The sequence below is a fragment of the Myotis yumanensis genome, unplaced genomic scaffold (assembly GCF_028538775.1).
Source record: "Myotis yumanensis isolate MYYU_CA2020_CCGP unplaced genomic scaffold, mMyoYum1.0.hap1 SCAF_1, whole genome shotgun sequence".
Classification (NCBI taxonomy): Eukaryota; Metazoa; Chordata; class Mammalia; order Chiroptera; family Vespertilionidae; genus Myotis; species Myotis yumanensis.
In genome coordinates, this window is record NW_027223752.1 from 130,701,107 (window position 1) to 130,728,726 (window position 27,620).

The window sequence follows — 27,620 nt, forward strand, 5'->3', positions numbered from 1 at the left end:
AAAGCGTCACGGCCCTCGCACTAACCCGAGCTCCGCGACTTCCGCCGCCTGAACGCCCGTGGATGGGAGCCGCAGCCGCCGACCGACGGCAGGGGGCGCTCCGAGCGAGGCCCGCCCACGCTTCCCGCCCCGCCCCCGCCCCCTCCCCCACCCCCCGCCGCCTGCGTGCGTCAGGGCTCACGTGCCGCGTCTCCCTCCCTACCGGCTGCAGGGCGCTTCCTCCTTCCGGAAGTCGCTCCCACCGGCGCCGGGCTCCTCCCACCACAGGCGACGTCAAACTAAGCTCCTACCACTGCTCTGCCTCCGCCTCCAGGCGCAGGGAGGGCCGCGGTTTCCGTACAGTGACTCCTGCCGCTTCCGGGCCCTGAAACCGGCCAGACGACGGTGTTGAAGTCACTGAGGCTGCAGGCCTCGGAGGCTGTGAGTAAAGGCTGAGAGGCCAGCGGCTGGTTCTCCGGGGCCACCCCCGCAGGGGCCTTTCCCCCTCTCCGCCACTTGAGCTGCACTTGGTTCCGCCGAGACCCACGACGGTTCCGCCCCCTTCTTCCTTGTCATTGATGTTGTTGTTCTTGTCAGTGCCGCAGCCCCGACCGCCGGGAGCTCGAACCCGAGCCGGGGCCGCCCGGGCGGCGCGGTGGCGGCGGCGGCAGCGGCTGCGGCTGCAGCAGCTGCGACGGCTGCGGGGGCTGCTCCGGGGCCTGCGGGGGCGGCCGGGGGCCGGCGGCCGGCGGCGCGGCCGGATGGCTCTGTGCGGGCAGGCGGCGGGGGCCGCGTCGCTGCCCAGCGAGCTGATCGTGCACATCTTCTCCTTCCTGCCGGCGCCCGACCGGCTGCGGGCCTCGGCCTCCTGCTCGCACTGGCGCGAGTGCCTCTTCTACCCGGCCCTCTGGCCCCAGCTCCGCGTCTGCCTCCGGGTCTCCCCGGCGGAGCAGCCTCGGCTCGAGTTCCTCATGCGCAAGTGCGGCTGGTTCGTGCGGGAGCTGCGCGTTGAGTTCGCCGCCGAGAATTACCTGAGCGGAGGCGGCGGGCCGGGCGACGGAGGCGGCGCGGACCCCGGGACCGGCGGGGAAGAGGTGGAGGCCTTGCAGCTGTCCGCCCGTTGGCTGGAAGTGCTGCGCACCTACTTGGAGCTGGTGCTGTGCGTGCTGGTCAGCATCCGGAACAACAGGTAGGCTCGTCTCGGCTCCTCAGCACCGCCACCGCCACCCCACCCCACCCCTCCGCACCCGGCCCCCTCCCCCACCGCCACCGCGGGGCTCGGAGTGCCTCCCTCCTCTCACCCAGAAGTAGATTCCGTGAGGCTGTGCTTGGCCCGCTTCGGCGTCGCTCTCTGCAGTGGCTGGGGGCGTCACTTCTCACCCGGCGCTGGTATTGAGGCAGGAAGGCAGAACGGGGGCCAGCGGGACTACTTTGTAAACGGGGGTGTCCTGGGCGTTGATCAGACATCACTCCAGGCGCCTTCCAGGCAGTGGCTCATTCATCCTCTCTCCGTGGCGGTGCGATGGAGCTGTCAGGCGCCGGCATTACTCATTTGACAGACAGGAAAGCTGAAACTTGGAGCGTAAGGCCTGTGGGTTTGGGGAGAAATAAAAACGTAACGCGGTTTTTCTGACTCTGAACCTGTCCATTCAAAGCAGATAGCTAGACAGGGGGTGGGGCAGCATGCTACTGGTGTCATAATTACAAGACTCTTCCTAAAAGAAATCTTGGACAGCCACTTTCTGGCTGGCAGTAGTTTGGATTAACTGGGCCAGGCACAGAGAGTAGAAGAAGTGCTTGTTAAGCCTAGGGATTGGGGAAGAGCCTGCTCATCGGGATTGGAAGTCCTTCCCCATACACCTCGGGACCCCGCTTGTCCCGAGTGAGGCACCGGAAAGCACAGTACAGCATGGTGGTTGCCTGTGTTGGGCGAATTGGCCGATGTCTGCAGAGGGTCAGCACGTATGTAACTGTCCTCGTTTTAGATTAGGATTTTACTGTAATTCTAGGACTAACTTCCTGTGTTCTATGTTCTAACTGATTTTCCTAATAAGAATTATTATTTCTATTCTTTATGGCCCTCTCCATGATCTTATTAATTTTTATTTTCTGTATCTGTATATTCTAACTAACCTTACAATTAAACTATGAGTTGGAAAAAAGTTCAAAAGGTCAAAGGAGCAACGTACATAGTAATAATAGTTGAGCAGTTCCCAGGTACTTTCACATTCACTGTCTTAGTTGATCCTTTCAGTGATCCTGTGCATTAGGCAGGAGGGCTACTATTAGGAAGGAAACTGACACTGGACTATGTCAAGTGATGGCACATTGTTTTGCAGCATTGTTTTTCTCCAAGAGCAAGCAGTGTCTTTTCTTTTGCAATAAATATAGTATGTTGAACGTTATGCATTATGTTGAACAGGATTAATGCTAAACCGAATATATATATATATATATGCTAATCCCTTCACCTTCTTTATCCAGTCACCCCCACTCTCCCTCCCCTCAGACACCCGCCAGTCTGTTCCATGTATCCATACTTTTGTCTGAATCAAAAGTGGGCAAGATAAGCATATAGCTCCAAGTTGTAGCTGAGCATGGCTCCAATATTCCCTAGCTCTTCACAAAGCATTCCATTTCCTTACTTTCATTTTATGTGGCAAGAAAGGCTTTTTGAGGCCTTGATCAGATTGGAGACTCTTTGACAGAGTCAAATGCATGGCTAGAGGACCAACTGACCCTGAAGTTGAAAGGATTCTATCTGTGAGCACTTAACTACTGATGAGATCAAGAGTGGGGGTGAATTCAGCCAATACCAATTAGATTTTCATGTTCGGAGATACAATAGCACTTCTGAGCAACCTTCCAAAAAAGTGTGCCTTTGGTCTAAGAACAAGTCTTGCACAGTGCCTAGTTCCTCTTAGTGTTTTAAGAACTGGTTTGTTAGTTGGATAGGTAGATAACATTACATAGACATATTCTTCCCTTTGGTGTTTAATTTTTCTCTCCCTCCCTTCCTCCCCATGACTTTTTTTTCCAGCTTTATTAAGGTATAATTGACAAGTAAACATATACCTTCCACTTTTATTAGCATCCCAATCTACCTATCTATGAGACCACCCTATACCTGTCCTTTTGGGTTAACTATCATTTCTATACACTGTCATTCCTGATTTTAAGGCTTTGTCATTTACTATAGGGATGGTGCTGTGTTGTATAGCCAAACTTAAAGTGTAGTGTCATTACATGTATTACTACTAATGCTATTTCAAAGGTTTTTAAATTTATGTTTGGAAGTAAGTTAATCTCATCACGGCCCCCCCCCCCCCCCCCCACCAGCCTGGTCGCCCCATGCAGCCTGCTGTTCAGTCGTTTGGTCGTCCCTCACTAACACCCCTGCCAGCGTGGTCATAGGCTGCCATCTTGTGAGGGTGTGAGGGTTAATTTGCATATTACCTCTTTATTATATAGGATAGCATGTTGTCTAGCAATTTTGTATGTCCATCTCATTTGTTAAAATTTTGTATGTCAACCTTATTGTTTTAATCTTTTTTGTATAACCTCTGTGATTTGAGGATGATAGTAATTGAGATGGTAATTGAGTAAATGAATTTGTAAAGCAAATTCTGAGAAATTGCTTTTAGTTAATGGATCATAAAAAAGCTAATAAGGAATGCTATTATAGGCTGATAACTTATTTCTGGTCTCTAAAGTTGTGCTGTCTAATATGGTAGTCACTAGCCACATATAGATTTTTATTTTATTTTTATTTTTTTAGAGAGAGGAAGGGTGAGAGAGAACTAGAAACATCGAGCAGCTGCCTCCTGCACACCCCCTACTGGGGATCAAGCCTGCAACCTAGGCATGGACCCTGACTGGGAATTGAACCAGTGACCTCTTAGTGCATGGGACGGCACTCATTCCACTGAGACACACTAGCCGAGCATAGCCACATATAGCTATTTAATTTGTTGAGTAATTAAAGATTTAGTTAGTCACACTAGCCACATTTCAAGTGCAATAGCCATATGTGGATAGTGGCTACCATATTGGACAGCATAGAATAGAGCATTTCCATTATGACAAAGGTTTATTGGCAACATTTCTGTAAAAAGTTTGTTTGATTTGGTTGTGGTTATTTATTAGTACCTGTGAGAGAAGGAAATATGTTTGTTTATTTTTTTAATATATTTTTATTGATTTCAAAGAGAGAGGGAGAGAGAGATAGAAACATCGATGATGAGAGAGAATCATTGATTGGCTGCCTCCTGCACGCCCCACACTGGGGATCAAACCCGCAACCCAGGCATGTGCCCTTGACTGGAATCAAACCTGGGACCCTTCAGTCCACAGGCTGACACTCTATCCACTGAGCCAAACCAGCTAGGGCCTTTTTTATTTTTTTAATATATATTTTCATTTATTTCAGAGAGAGGGAAGGGGAGGGAGAGAGAGAAACATCAGTGATGAGAGGGAATCATTGATTAGCTGCCTCCTGCATGCCCCACACTGGGGATCGAGACCACAACCCAGGCATGTGCACTGATCGGGAATCGAACCCTAACCTCCTGGTTCATAAGTTGATGCTCAACCACTGAACCATGCCGGCCTGGCGAGGAGGAAATATGTTATCAAAGTATTATGTGGATATAAACACACTTGATATTAAACATGAACTAAAAAGAATAGAATTGACCTGAAAGAATTCCATGCAGTGATGTAGTTTAGTTTAGCTTTTATCTATTTAAAAAAGGAAAATATTGCATTTTATGAGCTACTTTACAGCATTGTAGAACATTTTAACTTTTTTAAGAACATCATTTTAAAGTATCAAGTTCTTACAGATTTTCCTTTTCCATAGTTAATTAGTTTTAGCTGTATTAACTCTAATTTAAGGTGGCTGTTTTTGACATTTTGGCCCTGGTACTACTTTATTACATCAAAAGAAATAATTTTGGATCCTCTGAAATGAAAGAAAACATACTGAAGTTGCTGCCACAGGTAAAGTTCCCCAATTTTGAACCACAGAAGAGTTCCCCAGTTTTGAACTACCCAAGATATTATGATTAAGATCTTCAGTTGTATTAAACAGTCCAACAGAAATACCATAAAAAGATAAAAGGTTTTTAGCCCTCTGCAATGATAACTTAAGGATTAATTCTTAGGTTCATAGGTAGTTAAGATTGGTTTTGAGAAATTGCTCAAACCCACTAAATCTATATGTGTAGATATTTATAAAAGGTTATCAAAAATTGTGATAAAAAATTGTGATGGTGGCCCTAGCTGGTTTGGTTCAGTGCATAGAGCATCGGCCTGGGGACTGAAGGGTCCCAGGTTCATTTCCAGTCAAGGGCATGTACCTTGGTTGCAGGCACATCCCCAGTAGGGGCTGTGCAAGAGGCAGCTGATCGATGCTTCTCTCTCATCTGTTTCTAACTATCCCTCTCCCTTCCTCTCTGTAAAAAACCAATAAAATATATATTTTTAAAAAATTGTGGTGGTGGTTTAGTACATAGGGAAATTCTTATGTTAAAAAAACAAGATATCTCTTTTTAATGGAAGTTTAATATACATATTTAAGTTATGTTTTTTATATGCATACTAAAACTATGGTTGAAAGATAAGTACAAATCATAGGTTTTGAGGAAATAATTTTATTTTTCTGGGCAATTGTTATTTTTAGAGGAATTCCAAGTGTATAATGTACCTGAAAACTGGTCTGCACCCTAAATTTGTGATGTGTGAGGTGTAGCTAAACAGACCCTAGTTTTTGTCATGCACTAAGGTAAATATAACATTCAACAAATATTTACTGAATGCCAGGCCCTCTTCTAGCAGCTGGGGATACAGCAGTAATCAAAAAGCCTTGTCATTATAGAGCTTGTTCTAATGGGAAAAAAAGACAAAAATATGTAGTATCACAGTTGGTAATACATGCATGAAGCAAAATGAAGCACTGAGGGGAGGTAGGAATGGTGGAGGTGGAAAGGAGTGTTGTGTAAAATAGGGAACTTAAGGAAAGAAGTAGTGTTCGAAGGAAAGGAAGGGAGTATAAGCCAGGTGTCTCTTTGGAGAGTGATTCTTGAGGGGAGGAGCAGTAATGGAAGAGTGGTATTTTAGTGGGAATATGCATACTTAAGTATATCACAGAGAACAATGAAATGTACAAGAAAGAGGTCAGCCACTAAGAAGGAAAAGTGATGTGGAAATCAGTAAGACCTTATTGAGCTCTTGTAAGAATTTGACTTTTACTCTGAATGAGGTGAAGGGGCCATGAAAAGGTTTTGAGTTGAGGAGTGACATGATCTAGTATTTCTAAAGGAATGTTCTAGCTGCTATGTTGGGACTAGTTTGTAGCAAGACAAGGATAGAAGCAACAAGTCAAGTTAGGAGGCTGTTGCAGTAATCCAGGCAAGAGACTTTGGTGGTGTGCACCAGCATGAGAGCAATGAAAGCGATTGAGTGCATTACTCTGATTCTGTATTTTTATCTGGAGGCCTTTTAGAAGTGGAATCCTATATAATAAAACCCTAATATGCACCCTAACCAGTTTGGCTCAGTGGATAGGGCGTCGGCCTGTGGACTTAAAGGTCCCAGGTTCGATTCCAGTCAAGGGCATGTACCTTGGTTGCGGGCACATCCCCAGTGGGAGGTGTGCAGGAGGCAGCTGATCGATGTTTCTCATCGATGTTTCTAACTCTCTATCCCTCTCCCTTTCTCTGTAAAAAAAAAATCAATAAAATATATATATTTTTTTAAACCCTAATATGCAAATCGACCAAATGGTGGAATGACTGGTCGCTATGACACGCACTGACCACCAGGGGGCAGACACTCAACACAGGAGCTGCCCCCTGGTGGTCAGTGCACTGCTCAGCCAGAAGCCAGGCTCATGGCTGGCGAGCACAGCGGTGGTGGTGGTGGTAGTGGTAGCCTCTGTGGCAGCGCTAAGGACCTCTCGGGGGATGTTAGACTGTTGGCTTAGGCCCTCTCCCTGCAGGGGCCTAAGCTGGCAGGCAGATATCCCTGAGGGGTTCTGGACTGCAAGAGGGTGCAACCTGGGCTGAGGAACCCCCCGCCCTCCCCCCCAGTGCACGAATGTCATGCACCAGGCCTCTACTGTAAGTATAAAAGAATAGATGTTATTGTTCAGCTAACATTACAGAGCCCTTTTAATGACTATTCCCTAAATATGTCTAAAAATATTTTTCCTTTAGCTGTTTTTATTCATTTTGTTTTCCTTTTGTGGTAATGATTTGCCTTCTCTTTAAGAAAAATAGATGCCTAGGATTTTGATATAGTTTATTTTCTGAAAACATGCCTTGTCTTTGGTAGTTAGCTCCTTTACCATCCAGCAATGCCCTATTCATGAAGGCCTTACATAAATTTGAATCAGTTTGTTAATTGCCCCATAAACTTCCTGGTCTTCCTTGCTGCAGTCACTTGGGATTTTCCTTTCTCTGTTTTCTCCTCTTTCACTTTCCTCCTTCATGTAAATCCATTACTACTTGGAATTTGCCTAAGTCTGACCCTAATATGAGCTATGGGTTCAAGATGATGAGACTGAGTGGAAAGGAAGAAGCAAATGGTACTGTGCACAAAGATTCTTCCCTTTTTTTGCCCCCATATCACTGGTTTCATCACCTGTACAACTAGGCCTAGATAAATCTGTTTTCTGTCCACTCAAAATTTGTACTCTTCTATTAACTCTCTTAAGTGGACAAGGGAAAGAGAGGAAGTGAAGGACAAAGTTGAACTGTCTTTTAACCTGGTTTGTTATTCATATGTGGCTAGAAACTTCAAAAGGACAATTTTAGAATCAAGGCAAAGAAGAAAGGTGGTCACCTGAGGTAAAAGACAGATCTTCTGTAGCTTAGACCCACCTTCTTAAGCCACACACCCTCTCCACACAAGAGTCCTATTAGAGTCACCACCACGGTCATGGGACTGGGTAAGCTCTATTCCTATTGCAGTACTGAAGGGCTCTGAGTAGGTGTGTACTTGACAGCCCTTAAAATCCTAAGCTAGGCCCTGGTTGGCGTGGCCCTATCTCCTAGTTTCAGTAATTAAAGGATTTTTTCATATTAGCTTTCTTTTCTCTTTAGTGAAGTATTTTAAAACAAATCCAAGATATTGGTATCATTTTACACTACATACTTCAGGGTAAGGCTCTGAAAATTATAGGCATTTTTATATATCGCAACAATGCCATTAATACACTTAACAAAGTTATCAATAATTCCTTAGTCTTACCTGATTTTTTTAAAAATGAGTCTTTTTTAAAATTTTATTTCCACCCCCAGAGTATAAACTCATGTGCACTTGAAATATAACCAACATAACTTTTCACATCACTAGCACACAGTGCATGTTTTAATAATCAGATGAATAAAGAATAGGAGAGCGAGCAGCCTGTAGGCTAAGTTTCTAAGTTAGGTGTAAGTACTTAATGATCTGACAGCTCTGTATCTGGAACTGATGATTTTTAAAAATAGGGTTAAAGAAGAATGCAATTAAGTTGAAGAATTCATTATTTTCTGGCAATACTATGTATGGCCTTTTGCATGTTTTAGAAAGATTGATTATCAAACACATTTTAGGATTTGCAAAGGGACTAGTAAGTAGGTTGTATCCTATTAAGTTACCATAGGAACCGAGCTAAATTAATTTGAATAATTAAAATGAAAGAAAAACAGTTTAACCAACTGTAATGTTTCCCAGTATGTGTTTGTTCATGCTTTTTGAACAGTTGCATGGTGGGCATTGTGCAGGAAAGAACCATGTTTGCAGCCGAACCGGTTTGGCTCAGTGGATAGAGCGTCGGCCTGCGGACTCAAGGGTCCCAGGTTCGATTCCGGTCAAGGGCATGTACCTTGGTTGCGGGCACATCCCCAGTAGGGGCGTGCAGGAGGCAGCTGATCGATCTCTCTCATCGATGTTTCTAACTCTCTGTCCCTCTTCCTTCTTCTCTGTAAAAAATCAATAAAATATATAAAAAAAAAAAAAAGAACCATGTTTGCTTCTTCAGTTCACTTGCTGATTCAACAATAAATAAATGAATGAATAAACTCCTTAAGTAAATAAAAGTCAGATCACAGATATCATCTTTAAATCAATAGATGTCTCATTTTGAGGCCAGGAGACTATATCCGAAACAAGGGAATATGACATAATTCCCTTGTTTCGGATATAGTCTCCTGGCCTCAAAATGAGACATCTATTTATTGCCATGGTTCAGTAGATTCTATTCTAGTGTTGTTGCCTCAATGTTCTTTTCAATCCATATTTATCATCTGAAACAATAATGAGCCACCTGGGGGCTATATGCATGCAGTCTCCCTAGCTTCACCATAAGATCTAAAATCTAATTTCAACATAATATATTTGAAGCTTGCTCTTGAGTTGCCAGGTTTTTCCCCTAAGTTTTAAAAGAATTACTATTTTTTATATCACTTAATAAGTAAAATTTCATTTTGAATGGAAAAATAAGTACTTAAAATTTTTTCCACAAATGTCTCTCAGATACTGCTCTAAAATATGCACTTTTAATTTTTCTAATAACTTTCAATAAGACCATTGTATTCTAGGACACAGTTTAATTATAAGAAACAACATGAGCTAAGTGGGAGTCAGAATCCTCTACGTACTTCTGTGCTAACTATATTGCAGTCTTACACAAGTCACTTCAGTTCCTCATGTGTAAAGAGAAATTGTTGGATTGAATGATCCCACAAATCATTCTAGCTTCAAAAGTATGTCAATGATTACATCTGTAAAGAAAGTTCATGAGTGTATCACTGGTTATATTGTAATAAGATTACTGTTCTATTGCTGCAAATAAAAAGAATTTTTGTTAAATTGTCCTTGAGTGGCATGTTTCTAACATTGCTGGGACATTTAAAGATATTATATAGCTGGAACTAAAACAAATCTTTCAGGGATTCTCCTTATTACTTGTTAAATTTTAATAATATGCAGGTGGTCAATTTTTAAATTATTTTCATGTAAATTAGGTTCTTAATAAAGGTGAGAAGCTATGTAAAGGTAATTTAAATTTCTTTTCTGAATTTCTTAGTATGTATTTGTAAAAATAGAATATTTGAAAAATACAGAAAAAAGTAAAAAAATTCAGCAGCGATAATCGCTGGGAAAATGTGATACATCCTTTTGCAAAATAGGAATAATAATCTGTGTATGGTTATCTATTAATATTATATCTTGTGCATTTTTTCACATCAAAAGTCCATTCACCTACTTAAAAGGTCAAAATCCAGAACACTGACATCAAATGCTACCAAAATGTGGAACAATAGGAGCTCTCATTAATTGCTGGAAGGAATGCAAAAATAGTGCAGTCACTATGAAAGATAATTTAGCAGTTTCCTACAAAACTAAACATAACTCTTAAAATACAATCCAGCATTCTTGCTCCTTGGTATTTGAAAGCAGTTGGAAACATATGTCCTAACAAAAACCTGATATAGACTTTTATAGCAGCTTTATTCATAATTGCCAGAATTAGAAACAACCAAGATGTCCTTCAGTAGGTAAATGGATATATTAATTTTGATACATTCAGACAGTGGAATTATTATTCAGAGCTAAAAAGAAATGAGCTATCAAAACATAAAGATACATGGAAGAACCTTAAGTGCATATTTCTAGCTGAAAGAAGACAATCTGAAAAAGCTAAATACTGAATAATTCCAACTATATGAGATGCTAGAAAGAGCAATACTGGAAACAATAAAAAGATAAGTGGCGCCCTAGCCGATTTGGCTCAGTGGGTAGAACATTGGCCTGCGGTCTGAAAGGTCCAGGGTTCGGTTCTGGTCAAGGGCTCAATCCCTGGCCCGGTTGAGGCATGTGTAGGAGGCAAACAGTTGATGTGTCTCTCTCATGTGAATGTTTCTCTCTCCCCTCCCTCCCACTCTCTCTAAAAATCAATGGAAAAATATTGGACTGCCAGTGAGGATTTTAAAAAAGAAAAGTGGTTGCCAGGGATGGGGAGGAAAGATCTGAATAGTCAAAGCACAGAGGATTTTTAGGCCAGTGAAAAACTTTGCGTGATATTATAATGATGGCTTATGTCATTATGCATTGGTCCAAACCCACAGAATATACAACACCAGGAGTGAATTCTAAGGTAAACTATGGACTTTGGATGATCATGATCTGTCATAAGTTCATCCTTGGTTAAAAAAAAAAAAAATGTATCATTCTGCTGAGTGATGCTGATAATAGGGGAAGGTATGCATGTGGTGGAATAGGGTAAATAGTTTCTCTCAATTTTGTTGTAAACTTAAAACTACTCTTTAGAAAAAAGAAGTCATTTTGCCCTAGCTGGGTATCTCGGTTGGTTGTTACACCAAAAAGTTTGTGGGGTCGATTCCCAGTCAGGGTACATACCTAGGTTTCGGCTTCAATCCCTTGTCAGGACTCATAGAGGAGGCAATCCATCATTGTTTCCCTCTCAAAAAAGTCATTTTAAGGGGGGAAATGGGGGACGTGTAATACTTTCAACAATAATTATTTTTTAAAGTAATTTTAACATTGTATCATGAGGTAAATAATTTTTTTACACTCTTTTTTAACTATTCAGTTACGTAGAACATGTTATGCCCCCTACAAACTCAAAGTATATGTGATTCACTCATTTTTTAAAAAATACCCTGGCCATCAAGTGTAGGCAAACATAGAATTTACATTAGAAATTCTATCAGTTTCCCCCTCCTCCATTTGTTTGGGGGATTTTTTAGTTGTATTTTTGTAAGTTTTTTTAATTGAGGTATAATTGACATATAATATTATATATTAGTTTCATATATATCAAGATAATTATTTCATACTTGTGTATGTTGCAAAATGACCACAATAAGTCTACTTAATCCCCTCTCCCCATTTTAAACCATTTAGTGTTTCATTCCTGTGGTCTCTATAAGACAGTACTAGTAAATCTCAGTTTGGAAGCATATCTCCCACACTTCCCCTAATTTATGCTTAAAGAAAAGTGTTACTGACAGAAATGGGTTGTGCATGTAAACAGTAAAGAAAAAAATGTTAAAGTTGCCCTAACGAGTTTGGCTCAGTGGATAGAGCGTCGGCCTGCAGACTGAATGGTCCCAGGTTCGATTCCGGTCAAGGGCATGTATCTTGGTTGCGGGCACATCCCCAGTGGGAGGTGTGCAGGAGGCAGCTGATCGATGTTTCTAGCTCTCTATCCCTCTCCCTTCCTCTCTGTAAAAAATCAATAAAATATATTTTTTAAAAGAAAAGGAAAAAATGTTAAAGGCTATGTGTATATATGACCACTGATTCTAAGAGAGCCCAGAAATAGACCCACATAAGTATAATCAACTGATATTTGACAAAGGAGCAAAGACAATACAATGAAGAAATGATAGACTTTCAACAAACTGTTGGGACAGCAGGGCATCCACATGGGAAAAAATTAATCTAGACACAGACCTTATACCCTTCAAAAATTAACTCAAACTGGATCACACGCCTAAATGTAAAACACAAAGCTATAAAACTCCTAGAAGATAACATAGGGGAAAATCTAGATGATCTCGGGATTGACAATGACTTTTTAGATACAACACCAAAGGCACAGTCCTTGAGAAGAAGAATTGATAAGCTGGACTTCATTAAAATTAAAATTTTCAGCTCTGTGAAGGACACTGTCAAGAAATAAAAAGAGAAGCCACAGACTGGGAGAAAATATTTGCAAAAGACATATATGATTAAAGGACTGTTAACCAAAATATACAAAGAGTCTAAAATTCAACAATAAGAAAGCAAACAACCCTATTAAAAAGTGGGTCAAAGACCTTAACTGACATCTATATATCTTCATTAAAGTAGATATATAGGTGGCAAACATGCATTTGAAGATGCTCCACAAGTTATGTCATAGGGAAATGCAAATTAAAACAACAGACATCACTACACATCTAGTAGACTGGCCAAAATACTGGCAAAGATATGGAACAACAGGAACTCTCATTCATTGCTGGTGTGAATGCAAAATGATAGTCATTTTGTAAGACAGTTTGTCAGCTTCTTACAAAACTGAACCTACTCCATATGATCCAAAAATTGTGCTCCTTGGTATTTACCCAAAAGAGTTGAAAATTTTTTTTGTCCACACAAAACCCTGCGCATGTTTACAGCAGCTTTATTCTTAACTGAGAAAATTGGGAACAACCAAGATGTTTTTCAGTAGGTGAATGGATAAATAGCCAGACAATGGAATGTTATTCAGTGTTTTTTAAAAATGGTCTATCAAGCCATGAAAAGGCATAGAGGAAACTTAAATGCATATTGCTGAATGAAAGAAGCTAGTCTGAAATACTGGTTTCAAAGTGTCTGTATTAAATACTATTCCCAGCAACATGTATAAGAGTTCTAATTATTCTATATACTTTATAACACATAGTATTATCAGACTTAAATTTTAGACATTCTAGTATGTGTGAGTAGTATCTCATTGAGGTTTTAATTTTCATTTCCCTAATGAGGGGGTGAACATTTTTTCATGTATAATTTGCCTTTTGTATATCTTCCTTGGTACAGTGTCTATTCAAATCCTTTGCCCATATTTTTAGTGGTTGTTTTGTCTTATTAAGTTGTAAGAGTTCACTGTGTATTTTCAATACAGTTTTTACAACTAAATTTATGTCCTAAATATGTATATTTTCTCTAGTATTTTGCTTGTCTTATTTTCTTTTGTTGTTGTTGTTATACTCACCGAAGGATATTTTTCCACTAATATTTAGAGAGAGTGGAAGAGGGGGGAGAGACAGAGAAAGAAAAAAACATCAAGAGACACATTGATTGGCTGCCTCCCACACAGAATTGAACTCGTGATCCTTCAGTCTGCAGGCCGATGTTCTTTCCACTGAGCCAAGCCAGCTTGTCTTTTCATTTTCTTATCTTTTCAAAAGCATAGGTGTTAATTTTTATGAAAACCAGTTTATCAATTTTTTTAATTAGTGCTTTTTGTGTCCTATCTAAAAAATATTTGCCTAATCCAAAGTCAAAAGATTTTTCTCCTGTATTTTCTTAATCAGTATGTATTATAGTTTAGCTGTTAGATTTAGGTATATGATCAGTTTCAAGTAGATTGTGTGAGCTAAGGATCCACTTGTCCTAGCACCATTTTTTAAAGACTATACTTTTTTACATTGAATTGACTTTCCAAATTTGTCACAGTTGCTGATTTTCATTTTATGTATCATTGTCTTATACAAAAATGAACATTATGTGGATACAATGACCATATATGCATGGATGTAGTCTCTGTTCTGTTCCATTGATCCCTGGATCTTTGCTTAAGCCAGCACCCTCCTGTCTATAATCTATTTCTAAATTGTTTTGGCTATTCTTTTTTTATTTTTTATTTACTTATTTATTTTTTTATTAAATCTTTATTGTTCAGATTATTACATTTGTTCCTCTTTTTTCCCCCCATAACTCCCCTCCTTCCAGGTCCCACCCACCCTCCGCCCTCACTCCCCATCCACTGTCCTCATCCATAGGTGCACGATTTTTATCCAGTCTCTTCCTGCATCTCCCACACCCTTTCCCCCCCCCAAGCATAGTCAGTCCATTCCCTTTCTATGTCCCTGATTCTATTATAATCACCAGTTCATTCTGTTCCTCAGATTATTTATTCACTTGATTCTTAGATTCACTTGTTGATAGATGCATATTTGTTGTTCATACTTTGTATCTTTACCTTTTTCTTCTTCTTCCTCTTCTTAAAGGATACCTTTCAGCATTTCATATAATACTGGTTTGGTGGTGATGAACTCCTTTAGCTTTTCCTTATCTGTGAAGCTCTTTATCTGACCTTCAATTCTGAATGATAGCTTTGCTGGATAAAGTAATCTTGGTTGTAGGTTTTTGGTATTCAGCACTTTGAATATTTCTTGCCATTCCCTTCTGGCCTGCAAAGTTTCTGTTGAGAAATCAGCTGACAGTCGTATGGGTATTCCCTTGTAGGTAACAGTTTCTTTCTCTTGCTGCTTTTAAGATTCTCTCTTTGTCTTTTGCTCTTGGCATTTTAATGATGATGTGTCTTGGTGTGATCCTCTTTGGATTCCTTTTGTGTGGGGTTCTCTGCGCTTTCCTGGACCTGTAAGTCTATTTCTTTCACCAGGTTGGGGAAGTTTTCTGTCATTATTTCTTCAAATAGGTTTTCAATATCTTGCTCTCTCTCATCTTCTGGTACCCCTATAATTCTGATGTTGGTATGTTTGAAGCTGTCCCAGAGGCTCCTTACACTATCTTCGTATTTTTGGGTTCTTTTTTCATTTTGCTTTTCCGGTTGGGTGTTTCTCGCTTCTTCGCATTTCGAATCTTTGACTTGATTCTTGCGCTCCTCTGGTCTGCTGTTGGGAGTCTGTATAATATTCTTTATTTCAGTCAGTGTATGCTTACTTTCTAGATGGTCCTTTATCACACCATCGAGGGTCTCATTAGATTTCCTGTATATCTCATCAAGTTTATCGACAGACTCTAGAAGCCTCTTGAGAGACCTCAGAAATGTGGTTCTGAACTCAATATCCTCCCTTGATAGTTTTGTCCTGTTTCTTTGTCTCCGCATTTTTTTACACTTTCTTGGTACACCCCCTAGTGGTCTTTGTGTACAGTCTTGTTGTAGTTAAGCCTTGATTGTTATAGTTAATCCTAGAGGGATTTGACCTCCAGGCCGATTGGCTGTGATAATCAGCTGTGTTTGCAGTGGAAGAACTTGTGTCCTCTAGGGAGGTGCTAATCTAGCCTTTGCCTGAGGCGATCCGGCAAATGCCTCTGTGCAGGGCTTGGGCAGGGCGGGTCCCACAGGATCAACAGGGCGGAGGAGGGAGCAGTTATGGCTGCTCTCAGTCCGTCCCCAGGGGCTCTGCCTCTCTGTCCCAGCAACAGCTGCAAACCTCGGAGGGACCGTAGCCAGACAGTCCTGCTTCCCCCGTTTGAGTCTGGGTCCCTAGAGACTCGCCCGGATCTGGAGCTCTGAGTCTGAGGCTCCCTCCAGATTGAAACAGACAACCACGCCCTCAGCCACCAGCCCGCGCCGCAGGCACTCCAAACCTTAGTATTTTACTTCAGCACTGCGCCTCCTCTGATTCTCGGTTCCTCCTAGTTGTAGAACTTCCATTCAGCCAGCCTTCCTGTGGTTCTGGATGATGTCCGTTCCGTCTTTTAGTTGTATTTTTGAAGTGGTTGTTCGAGGCAGCAAACTCCGGCGTTAACCTATCTGTTTTGGCTATTCTAACTCATTTCTTTTTCTCTGTCCCCCCCCCCCCCCCTTCTTTTTCTTATAAATTTTAGAAATAGCCTGCTGGATTTTGATCGGGATTGCGTTGAATCTATTAATAATTTGGGAAATACCACCATGTTAACAACATTTCAACATGTTAGTAGTCTTCTGATGAATAAATGTGGTATATTTCTCCATTTATGTAGGTCTTTGATTTCTCTGAGCAATGTTGTATAGTTTTCAGTGTACTGTTACCAGATTTATTCTAACTATTTTATATTTTTGATGCTATTGTAAATAGTACTGTTTTTGTTTCTTTAAATATATTTGTTGATTTCAGAGATAAAGGGAGAGGGAGAGATAGAAACATCAATAATGAGAGAGAATCATTGATTGGCTGCCTCCTGCATGCCCCACACTGGGGACCAAGCCTGCAACCCAGGCAAGTGTCCTGACCTGGAATCGAACCTTGACCTCCTGGTTTATAGGTCAACATTCAACCATAAGTCACACCAGCCAGGCAATAATACTGTTTTTTAGATTTCAGTTTTCCCAGATGTTCATTGCTGGTGTATAGAAGACAGTTGATTTTTATATATTGATCTTGTATCCTGTGACCTTACTAATTAATAAACTAACTTACTAGTTCTAGCGGCTTTTTTAAGGATTCCTTAGAATTTTTTGTGTAAATGATCAAATAATTGGCAAATAAAGACCATTTTACTTTTCCCATTCCAATCCACATGTGCTTTTTTATTGATGGGTAATATTATGGAGTATCCTATATAATAAAGAGCTAATATGCAATTGGTCATCGCACCCTTGCATCCTCGTTCTGGGGCCGGGGGACCTGAGGCCGCGCCCCCTGTCCCCGTGCAGAGGGACCTAAGGTTGTGCCCCCCGCCCCAGCGCTGGGGCTAGGGGACCTGAGGCTGCACCTCCCACCCAGCAGGACTTGATGGGGGACCTGAGGCTGTGCTCCCCGCCCAGTGTGGCTTGACGGGGACCAGGCGCCGGGCCGGGGGACCTGAGGCTGCACCCTCTGCCCTGCGGGGCTTGACAGGGGTGGGGCTGGACAGGTCTGGGTCTCGCATGATTTCCAGGCGCACGTGCGGGTAGGCAGGGACTTGACTGTGGGTCCCGTGGCGTTACCCCAGACTCTGACAGAAGGGAGATTTTCATATATATTTTACTAATTTTCTTTCATCTCTGACACTTCTATTATAGAGAAAAGGCAAATAACAATATTAAAATATTTCCTCTAATTAATTCCCTTTTAATGTGCACAAACTTTGTGCACCAGTCCATTAGTATTTTTAATAGTTGGTTGAAGTTCCTTGCTTGTTAATTTCTTCATCTGTCATTTCTAGATACTTCTGTTGATTCATTGTTCATAGTTGTTAGTCATTTTTCCTTTTTCTTTTTGTTTGGTAATTTTGGATGCCAGACCTTGTTATTTTTTACATTGTTGAGTCCTATATTTTTTAATTATTTTTATTCCTTTAAAGAGAGTTGGGCTTTGATCTGACACATAATTAATTTATGTGAAATCAGTTTGATCCTTTGGAACTTTGCTTTTAAGCTTGGTCAGGGCAGACCCAAAATACCCTTTATCTAGAGCTAACTAATCTCCACTACTAAGACATGGCTTTTCTGAGAACCCTACCCAATGCCCCTGTATTATAGTATCTCTTAAGTTTGGCGGTGGGACCATAAACTCTTCCCACCACTGTGTGTGCTCTATTATTTTCCAGTGGTACTTTCTCCAGCCTTGTGCAGTTTCACCCCACACATGTGCAGATCATTACTCCACCAAAGACTAGGGTAATGTTTTGGCAATTCCCTCTGCAAGTTTGTCGCACATTCTCTGTGCAGCTTTCTTATCTCTGGTATTTTGACCTGCAAATTCTACCCACTTTGGGCTCCCCAAAATCTGTCGCCTCAACTCAGAGAGGCTATTGGACTCTTTTTTGGTTCCCCCACACTGTGAAGCAGCCTGGAAACTCTCCAGGCCATTTTCTGAGGCAATTATAGTTGTTCTTTTTTTTTTCCCTCTTTCAGGGATCACAGAATATATTGTTTATTGAACAGTGTTTGAAAACAGTTGAGTCATAGTTTTTGTCCGGTTTTCTAGTTTTGGGAAGGTAGTTCTCATGGCTGTTTGATCCTCTATGGAAGAGGTAAAAGTTTCTCACATATGTGTTTTAATACCACAAGGACAGTGTTACAGATATACAGTAGAAATCAGTGGAAGCTGGGTTGAAGGGAGAAAAATATTGAGATTGTATGAACTTGTATAGGAATCTCCTCTCTAAATACTATTATTAGAAATTGAATGTGATATCTTTTTTCTATATTATATAAAAACTAATATTCTCCCAAAATAAATATTGATTTTTTAAGAAGTCTTTAAATTTGTTTTTCTTTCTGGAAGAAGTTATGAGAAGCAGATTAACAACCTATTTGTAATTCATAGATGTAGTGGCAACTTTAGAATAAAGAGTAAAATGGAAAATATTTTAAAGGAAATCATAATTATATATTATAATAATGTGTCCTTTAGAGTCTGATATGGTAGCTATCCTCTCAAGAACAATTATATATCCTTTTTTTAATGGGGGAAAAATGTTTTAAGTTAATGTCTCCCTTTGATATATTTTTAAAAATAGTTTTTCTGATAACGTCATGGAAAGTTGATTAGATCTACTAGTGACTAAGTAAAATTTTTTAGAAGTCAAGTAAAAACAAGATTATACCATTAGTAATCCTTCTAATATTTTCCTCGACATGGTTTACTTGGCTGTTTTATAATCTACCCCCATTTACCAATTGGATTCTTAATGTTTTAGTTTTTATTTATGTGGAGTTATTTTATCTAATCTAATAAAAGACAAACATGCAAATTGACTGTACCTTCGCTATGCCTTAAGCCACACCCACCAGCCAATCAGAGCGACTATATGCAAATTAATCCAACCAAGATGGCGGCCGGCAGCCACGGAGCTGGAGCAAGCAGGAGGCTTGGTTGCTCCCATGATGGAGGAAGCCAAGCTTCCCGCCTGCCGCGGCTGGCTCTGAGCTCCACTGAAGGCAACAAAGTTTCAATTATAGAAGGTAAATAAATCCCAGAATAAAAAAAAGAAGAAAAAAAGGAGAGGCTGGGAGCTTCCATCGCTGGGGGGCTTGGACAGCCTGCAAATGGCCCTCAGCCCCTCACCCAGACTGGCTAGGCAACCCAGTGGGGACCCCCACCCTGAAGGGGGTGTGACCAGCTGCAAACAGCCATCAGCCCCTCACCCAGGCTGGCCAGGCACCCCAGTGGGGACCCCCATCCTGAAGGGGGTGTGACCAGCCTGCAAACACCCATCAGCCCCTCACCCAGGCTGGCCAGGCACCCCAGCGGGACCCCCACCCTGATCTGGGACACCCTTCAGGGCAAACCAGCTGGCCCCCACCCATGCACCAGGCCTCTATCCTATATAATAAAAGGGTAATATGCAAACTGACCCTAACAGCAGAACTACTGAGAATGACTGGTCACTATGACACACACTGACCACCAGGGGGCAGACGCTCAATGCAGGAGCTGCCCCCTGGTCGTCAGTGCGCTCCCACAGGGGGAGATCTGCTTAGCCACAGCCAGGCTGACGGCTGCCAGCACAGCGGTGCTGGTGGGAGCCTCTCCCGCCTCCTCAGCAGCACTAAGGATGTCCGACTGCAGCTTAGGCCTCCTCCCCGCTGGCAAGTGGACATCCCCAGAGGGCTCCCGGGCTGCCAGAGGGATGTCTGATTGCCAGCTTAGGCCCAGTCCCCCGGGGAGCGGGCCTAAGCCAGCAGGTGGTCATCCCCTGAGGGGTCCGAGACTGCGAGAGGGCACCAAGCCTCTAGTCTAGTATATATATAAAAATAATATTTGTTGCAAATGTTTTTCTCACTATGTTGGTTTTTCCTTTTTAGTGAGATGTGCTATTAAATATCGAGTTTTTCATTTATATAGTCAAATTTTTCTCTTTCTAATTTATTCTGTTATTTCTAGGCTTATAAAGTTTTCTCCCTCAGAAATTAGATAAAAATGTATTGCACTTTCATACCACTTTTACCTTGATTTGATGTTTTAGTATGTAATGATATCTTTGTGGATTATTTTGGTCTCTTGAGAAGTCTCTTCCATCTCTCCTTTTCACAGTGATTTTTTTTTTTAAGATTTGTCTTTTTTACTATCTCTTTCCTCACATCCAGTTTTTCTAACCATACCACATAAAATGACTTCCATTCTGATCACCATGTTGCTAAGTCAAATGAAGGGTTAGCCCTTATATTATAAGACCTCAAGTCAGTATTTGACACAGCTATTGATCACTGTATTCTTTGTAAAAGAGTCATCCATTAGTCTCTGTGATTTCCACACTCCTGACTTTTCACCAACTTGTCACCTCTCTTTTGTAGCTTCATCCATCTCTAGTTTAATTATTGAAGTTCCTCACAACTTTTTACTGGCTTTTCTTCTCATTTGTACTCTTACCCTAAGTAAGCCCCACTGTTCCCATTCTTGACTTCAGTTATCATCCAGATAACTGCTTGGCTCCAGACCTAGAATTGCCTACTTGACATCTTAACTTGACCCTGTTAAAGAACCTCAAGCTCAACATATGCAAAATAGTTATATAATCTAAATATTCTAACACCTCACCTCCACCCTCCAGTGCCCCCCCCAAAAAAAGCTAATTAATTTCTGATCTGTTTTCTAAGAATCCCAGTGTCAATGAAAAGCTCTACCATCTTGACTACTCCCTCCGTCACCTCCTATAGATAATCCAGCACCCCTTTCTATCCAATTTAGCTCCTAAATTGCCCATTTTCTTCACCTCTACCATCAACAACCCAGTTCAAGCTACCATTATTTGTCATCTCTATTACTAAAATATTCTCTTAACTAGTCTCCCCACTTTTACTCCACCTCCTTCCAGGTTGTTCTAACGCAGCAGTAATATTTTCCAAACACAAACTTAATCATTTTATTCCCTGCTTAAAGTCATTTTGGGGCATCTCATTGTTTTGAAGACAAAACCAAGAATGTTTATTTGACATAGAACTTCATTTATCTCTATGGGCTCATTTCATGTTCATTCTCTACTCTGGATTGCTTTCAGTATCTCAAGCTCACTCTGCTGCCGTCAACTTTAGGGACTCTACACATGCTTTTCCTTTTTCCTGTAACACCTTTCCTTGCCCTTCTCTTGGTTAACTACCAAGTATCCCTAAGATCCCCTTTTAATCAATTTATTTAGAGAAGCCTTCTCTGACTTACACAATATCAGATATACCCAGATACATGACACCGTATGCTTGTCCTTCACAGTACTGGATCACTGTCTTGTCTCCAATAGAATGCACAGTGCCAGGCACTAATAGGCCCTCAGTATTCATTGGTTGAATGAATAAATTCATGATTATTTTTCAACCTAAATTATAGAATCATCAGGCTTTTTAATCAAACTAAGGTTATTTAATTTGGGAAAAATGGGACATACTATCAAATGTTATTTTTTCATTCACTTAAATCTTTTTTTTTATTTACTTAAATCTTTTATCACTCTTGTGGGTTATACATTTCTTATTAAAAGTTATCCTATGTTTTTTTAATCTTATTTTTTTAATTTTTTGTGTAAAGTTTTACATATGTCTCCTTTTTCCCCGATTGGCACTCTCCCTCCCCCCCCCAAGCCATTCCCACCCCGGGCAAACCCCCAACGCCCCAGTGTCTGTGTCCATTGGTTATACTAATATGCATGCATACAAGTCCCTAAGTTTTGTGTTATAAGTGGAATCTCTAGTTGCTTATTGTTGGCATTTAAGCTTTTTTATTTGTATCCAGTTATTAGTTTTTTCCTACTTTATTTAGAATCTTACTACTAGAAATGTATATGTTTTTTAGCTAAAATTATCTAAAACTGAAAGATTTTTAAATAGTTTTTATCTCTCTTGATCATCAGCTATACTTTAGATCATCAAACTGGGGGGACATTCTCTAGATTTTAGTCAAAGAATATTTTTACTGAGAAGATAGCTTCAAGGCAGTGCCCCACCCTTGAGAATTTAAGACACTGATTAAGTTAACTGGTTTGGGAAATTTTTATAATTAACATCTATATAAAACTTAGAGCTTATACAGTTCTTTCATATGTCATTTTTACATTTATTCACCTATCCTTAAACCTTTTAAGGTAGGTATTATTATTACTGATAAATAATTGAGTCTTGGGGAAATTAAGAGACTTATCCATGGTCATTAAAATATTGAGTTCTTGAACTGATGTTATACCCCAGGACTCATTCTTGAGAGCTTATGCTGTTTCTCCTGTATCACATTGCTTTTCATGTGTGTACAAAACAAACTGAAAGTCCTTAATTGGATACTAAGTGAGTAATAAGCTAGAAACTTTGCTAGAATATCCCTTCTGAGTATTTTTAATATTTATATTTTTATATGAATCATTTAGACAATTATTTTAAATTATTTTTCTTATAGGAACCTCCAGAAGTTTAGCCTTTTTGGAGATATAAGCGTTCTACAACAGCAAGGAAATTTGTCAAATACATACCTCAGCAAGGTGGACCCTGATGGCAAAAAAATCAAGCAGTAAGTTATATAGTTAGTAGAAGGGGCTTATTTAATAATAATTTCAGTTTTTTTGAGAAATTTTAAGGTATGATACAATAAGAAGAGTAATGATTATTTTTCTAAAAAGAACATATATCCTGGAAATGTCTTAACAATGAAATACAATAACCATTATATGCCATTTCGTGCCATAAGTTTTAAGACAAATCAAGGAATTTTCTGGGTAATTATTGCTTTGTGAAACTTATTTCTCTGCTTGCTTTTGCTATAACACAAATTGTATGTCACCAGTCTTTCCTGCTATACTGAAATAAAATGCTGCTTTCCTTGAACATATCTCTATATTTTTAATATATCTATATGTTTAACACATTTTATTCCTTATATTTTAATGTGAATTTTAATGGCATTTATGATAATACTTGTGAGTTGGATAGAAATTAACTGAGAGAAAATGGATCTCAAAATTGCATGCCATTTCATTGCCTGTTTTTTAAAAAAAGTCTTAAAAGATTAGAGCCAAATGTTAACAGGATCTTTGTGGCATGTGTTTTTCTTACAGAATTCAGCAGCTGTTTGAAGAAATACTGAGTAATAGCAGGCAACTAAAATGGCTGTCCTGTGGGTTTATGCTGGAAATAGTAACCCCAACATCACTGTCATCTCTCTCAAACTCTATTGCCAACACCATGGAGCACCTGAGTTTACTGGACAACAATATTCCTGGTAACAGCACCCTTATCACTACAGTGGAACTAGAGCGATTTGTGAATCTGCGCTCACTTGCCCTGGATTTCTGCGACTTTACAGCTGAGATGGCAAGAGTCTTAAGCGATAGCAACCATGTGCCTTTGCAGCGACTGTCTCTCCTGGTCCACAATGTTTCTGTGATGCACAAGTCTCTGGACAACATGCCAAATGATGAGCATTGGAAAGCCTTGTCACGAAGGAGCCCCAGCCTCCGGGTCTATATCATGGCTTTTGATATTAAGAGTGAAGACATGTTAAAGATTCTGAAACCCAGTATACCACTAGAGAGGATTCATTTTGACAGCTACATCACTTGTGTTTCGGGAGCTATTGTTGATCTTATATCTAGGCAGTATGACAAGTTCCTCACTCATTTCATATTAATGAATGATGTGATTGACACGTCTGGTTTTCCAGATCTTAGTGATAACCGAAACGAAGATCCATTGGTGTTATTAGCGTGGAGGTGCACAAAGCTTTCTCTTCTGGCAATTCATGGTAGGTGATTTTCGATTAGTTAATTTGATATCAGTATTACATCTGAAATGTTTTATGCTATAAGAGATAACATTGGCATTTAGTGTTAAGAAATCTTATAACAAATTGATATGCAGATTTTTATACTTTAAAGTTTATAAGTTTATATCACTTACAAGTAGGAAGTCACATCTCTACCCTAAGGATTCTTATCCAAGTTCCCTGTTACTTTTTCTTCCATCACGCGATTAATGGCATTTCACAAAAATGGTATTTGAAATCAGTTTATCTAAGAAAACATACATATTTACTGACAGTAAAAATATTTCCTCTAATCACAGATCTCTTAAAAAGATAACATGGAAGGAAGAGAAAGTATGATTTTTTTTTTCATTCCCATTGCCCCATCTTCTAGATTCTAGGTATTACCATATTAATTTATATGACTTTTATTTTATTTGGTGATTCCATTGATTGGGCATATTCTTATTTTATACTGGGGCCTTTCATCTTAATGTGAACTGTTCTTATTTGGAGAGAGAGTTCCATTCTGATAAATTAGAAAAACATTTTACTTCCTTTTTGATACTTATAAGACATGTACAGGGTACAAATTAGGAAGTCTCTGTGAACGTATCTTACACTCCCTTTATTACCTCTGTTTCTTTTCTTTTTAGCCACATTTGTGTCTTGCTTTTCAAGTTTTGTTTTGTAATTTGGTCAGCCAGCAGAGATAGTAGCAAAGAATAGACCAATGTTGAAGGTAATAAATAAAATGAGGATTTTGAATGGGATAAAGAAATGTTAGGTTATTTTCAAAGTTAATTTAACCTAGTCTTTTTAAAGCTTTTTTTTCTTCTTTTAGTAAATAAGATGTTAAATACAGCTAAAGCCTCCCATTTTATTCCTTCCCAGAGGTAATTATTATTCTGAAGTTAGTATATATCATTCCCATGACTGTTTTGCACTTTACATATTTGCTACTGACAATTAACAATTTATCTTTAAAGTGTCAATTCATAACTTTGGACTATGAATGATTTTCACTAATGAAAAACACCAGTTTAATTATGTATTAATGGACACATATATATGAAGTAAAAAATTTTTTCTTTATGCTACATCATTATCCAGTTATAAAATTATATTTTAAACATGTATGGTTTTACTAAATGTGGTATCGGAATAGGATTACAGCACCTTCCATTTCACCACCCACAGTAAATTCTTGGGAGACAATATCAAACTTAGTCTTTTTTTTTGCTCACTAAACAATCATACTTCCTTCTCAAATCTCAGTATTAAAGGAAAAGGACCAAAGTCGTCATTGTGATACCAATTTGTGGAAAAGATTAACTTATCATATAGACAAAATAAAATGCAAGGAAATTATAGTGCTTGTGTTTTGCTTTTTTTAAGGTTACACAGTGTGGGCACACAACCTCATTGCCATTGCTCGTCTTCGTGGCTCTAATCTAAAAGTACTTGAAGTCACCGAAGAAAGCATTGATTTTGACCAAGGTGAACTGGCCGACCAGGATGTGGATCCAGTGCATAACCTTATTGAGCAGGTATCCCTGGGCCTGGGTCAACCTTGGCACGCAGTCATGGACATCGAATCACTCAGTGTCTTCACTGAACCAAATCGTCATTTTTACAGAGAGATGCAAAGCTTTAGCGAAGACATTTAGCTTTTTTTTAAATGTACAATTCCTGTGGTTACATATGCAAGTAGGGTCCTATTATGTTTTTTTCAGTAGTGTGAATTAATCCCTTTGTGCTGTGTTTAATCAGTATTAGCTTCATAGAATTATATATGTATATTCTACTTCTTGATCAAAGAACGTAGTCGGGTATTGGATTAGAAGTTCAAAGTGACAATGTATAGGGCTTTCACGGTTAATAGACTTGTTACCAAACCTTAAAGATACACAACCGAAGGTTGTCTGAGGTTGCTGGCTAACTTTATTTTTCACTGAGTTACTCTCTCTTTTTGATTATTTTATTCTTTGTGTGTCAGAGTTGAACTCAGGAGCCAAAATATTTTTATACATATATAGATATATACCCATAGCCTGGTGGATTTGTATGCAATATACTGCATTCATGCATTCTAATAGCATTTCATTAATTTTTATTTAAAATCGAAGGGAGGATAATGTCCCAAATGAGTTATCTTTAACAGAAAAGCCAAGATTTTAACTTTCATTACATATATAAAATTGATTATCACCAATTACCATTCTGAATTTTGTATAGTATTAGGTTAGAATCTTGCTTAACCCTTTTTTTAAAATGCATTTACATAAACAAATACTCAAATTGTTGGATTTTTAGAAACTATATCTGACATGATTTTATTTATCAATTATATTACACATTCAAGTTAGCTTTTAAGCCCAGATTTCAAGTTGTGGAGGGAGAAAGAAACTATATTCCAGGGTAAAACCTCCTAAAAGAAAATCAAAAAACAGAATTGTAAACACACATGCTTGCAAACAAACATTAGTCGTGAAATCCCTAGCAACAAGTCACTGGATTTTTCTCTGTCAGCGCGCGTGTCAGCTGCCAAAGAATAGACTTAACTGAAGAAGTGCCCACATGCTGGCAGGGGCCGGCCCACTCTGGCCAGCCAGATTCTGCTAGATTGTAATATTTAAGGTCGAATTTCGACCTGTGGTACACAGCTGTGCTGTGGCTCAGTCAGCAACCTCAGAACTCTGAAAAACAAAACACAAAAAAAAAGAAAAAAAAAATGCACCTGTTTCACTGTGAATAGTGAATGTAAAGGAAGAGAGGAAAAACTGAAAACTTGTTCTATCACAGGTATGAGCTGCTATAATACATGAAGAACATTCCATGAAGTATGTTTTAAAACCTTGTTATATCTGAGAGGCTTTAAAAGCCGATTTAACTGTTTCAGGGCAACCGCGGTACAGACGTGGTCTCTGTGAGACTTCCACCTGACCCCAGTTTTAAGTGGTACGAATGTTGTGCATTTAATGTTAACGGACAGTCTGCAATAATAAAGTAGCCAACATGGGTGCCCAGCAGTGCTGAGACCTGGCTGCTCTATTGTAAGCTTTGGAAACACAATTTATGCAACAGATGTCCAGATATGATTCTATTTATGGAAAAAGTTTATATGTGTTTTACAAATGGTTTTACCATCTTATATTAAAATGACCTTTTGACAGGTGTGCACTGTTTTGTCTCCAGTGGGCACATACCATGCGGATTTTATATGTACATCAGTAGTGTGAATCCACTGGCACAGTGTGTGTAAATGCCAGATGTGGTGAGATTTTATCTTATAAATGTGATCAGATAAAATAACTCCTGACAGAAACTGTAAGGAAACCAGCTGAATGTTTGACCTGATGACTGATGTTATATGGTTTATGTTAAATGTATATTCTTTTAATCAATGAATAAAGCATTAAAAAGTGGTCATTGATATATAGTTTATTGTTTATGAAGCATGAAAACTTTTAGTATTAAATAAACTGCAATACTCCTTATATT

The 27,620-nt window shown here is 39.7% G+C and overlaps 2 protein-coding genes across 2 annotated transcripts in view; one reads left to right on the forward strand and one right to left on the reverse strand.

Moving 5' to 3' along the window:
* LOC139014170 (fibrous sheath-interacting protein 2-like) overlaps positions 1–479 on the reverse strand; it is a 134,295-nt gene extending 133,816 nt beyond the window's left edge. Inside the window, exon 1 of the mRNA XM_070421060.1 lies at positions 291–479. The gene's annotated coding sequence lies outside the window, so the exon portion shown is untranslated. The remainder of the gene's footprint in view (positions 1–290) is intronic.
* FBXO33 (F-box protein 33) lies at positions 348–27,620 on the forward strand. The gene is made up of 4 exons (XM_070431776.1): positions 348–1,168; positions 22,776–22,886; positions 23,431–24,116; positions 25,515–27,620. Exons 1-4 carry the CDS (start codon positions 558–560, stop codon positions 25,784–25,786), a joined length of 1,680 nt encoding a protein of 559 aa, XP_070287877.1. The 5' UTR covers positions 348–557; the 3' UTR covers positions 25,787–27,620.

Coding starts and splice junctions, on each gene's coding strand:
- FBXO33 (XM_070431776.1), top strand. CDS start 558: ATGTTGTTGTTCTTGTCAGTGCCGCAGCCCCGACCGCCGGGAGCTCGA. Junction 1,169..22,775: donor GTCAGCATCCGGAACAACAG/GTAGGCTCGTCT, acceptor TTTTTCTTATAG/GAACCTCCAGAAGTTTAGCC. Junction 24,117..25,514: donor TTCTCTTCTGGCAATTCATG/GTAGGTGATTTT, acceptor GCTTTTTTTAAG/GTTACACAGTGTGGGCACAC.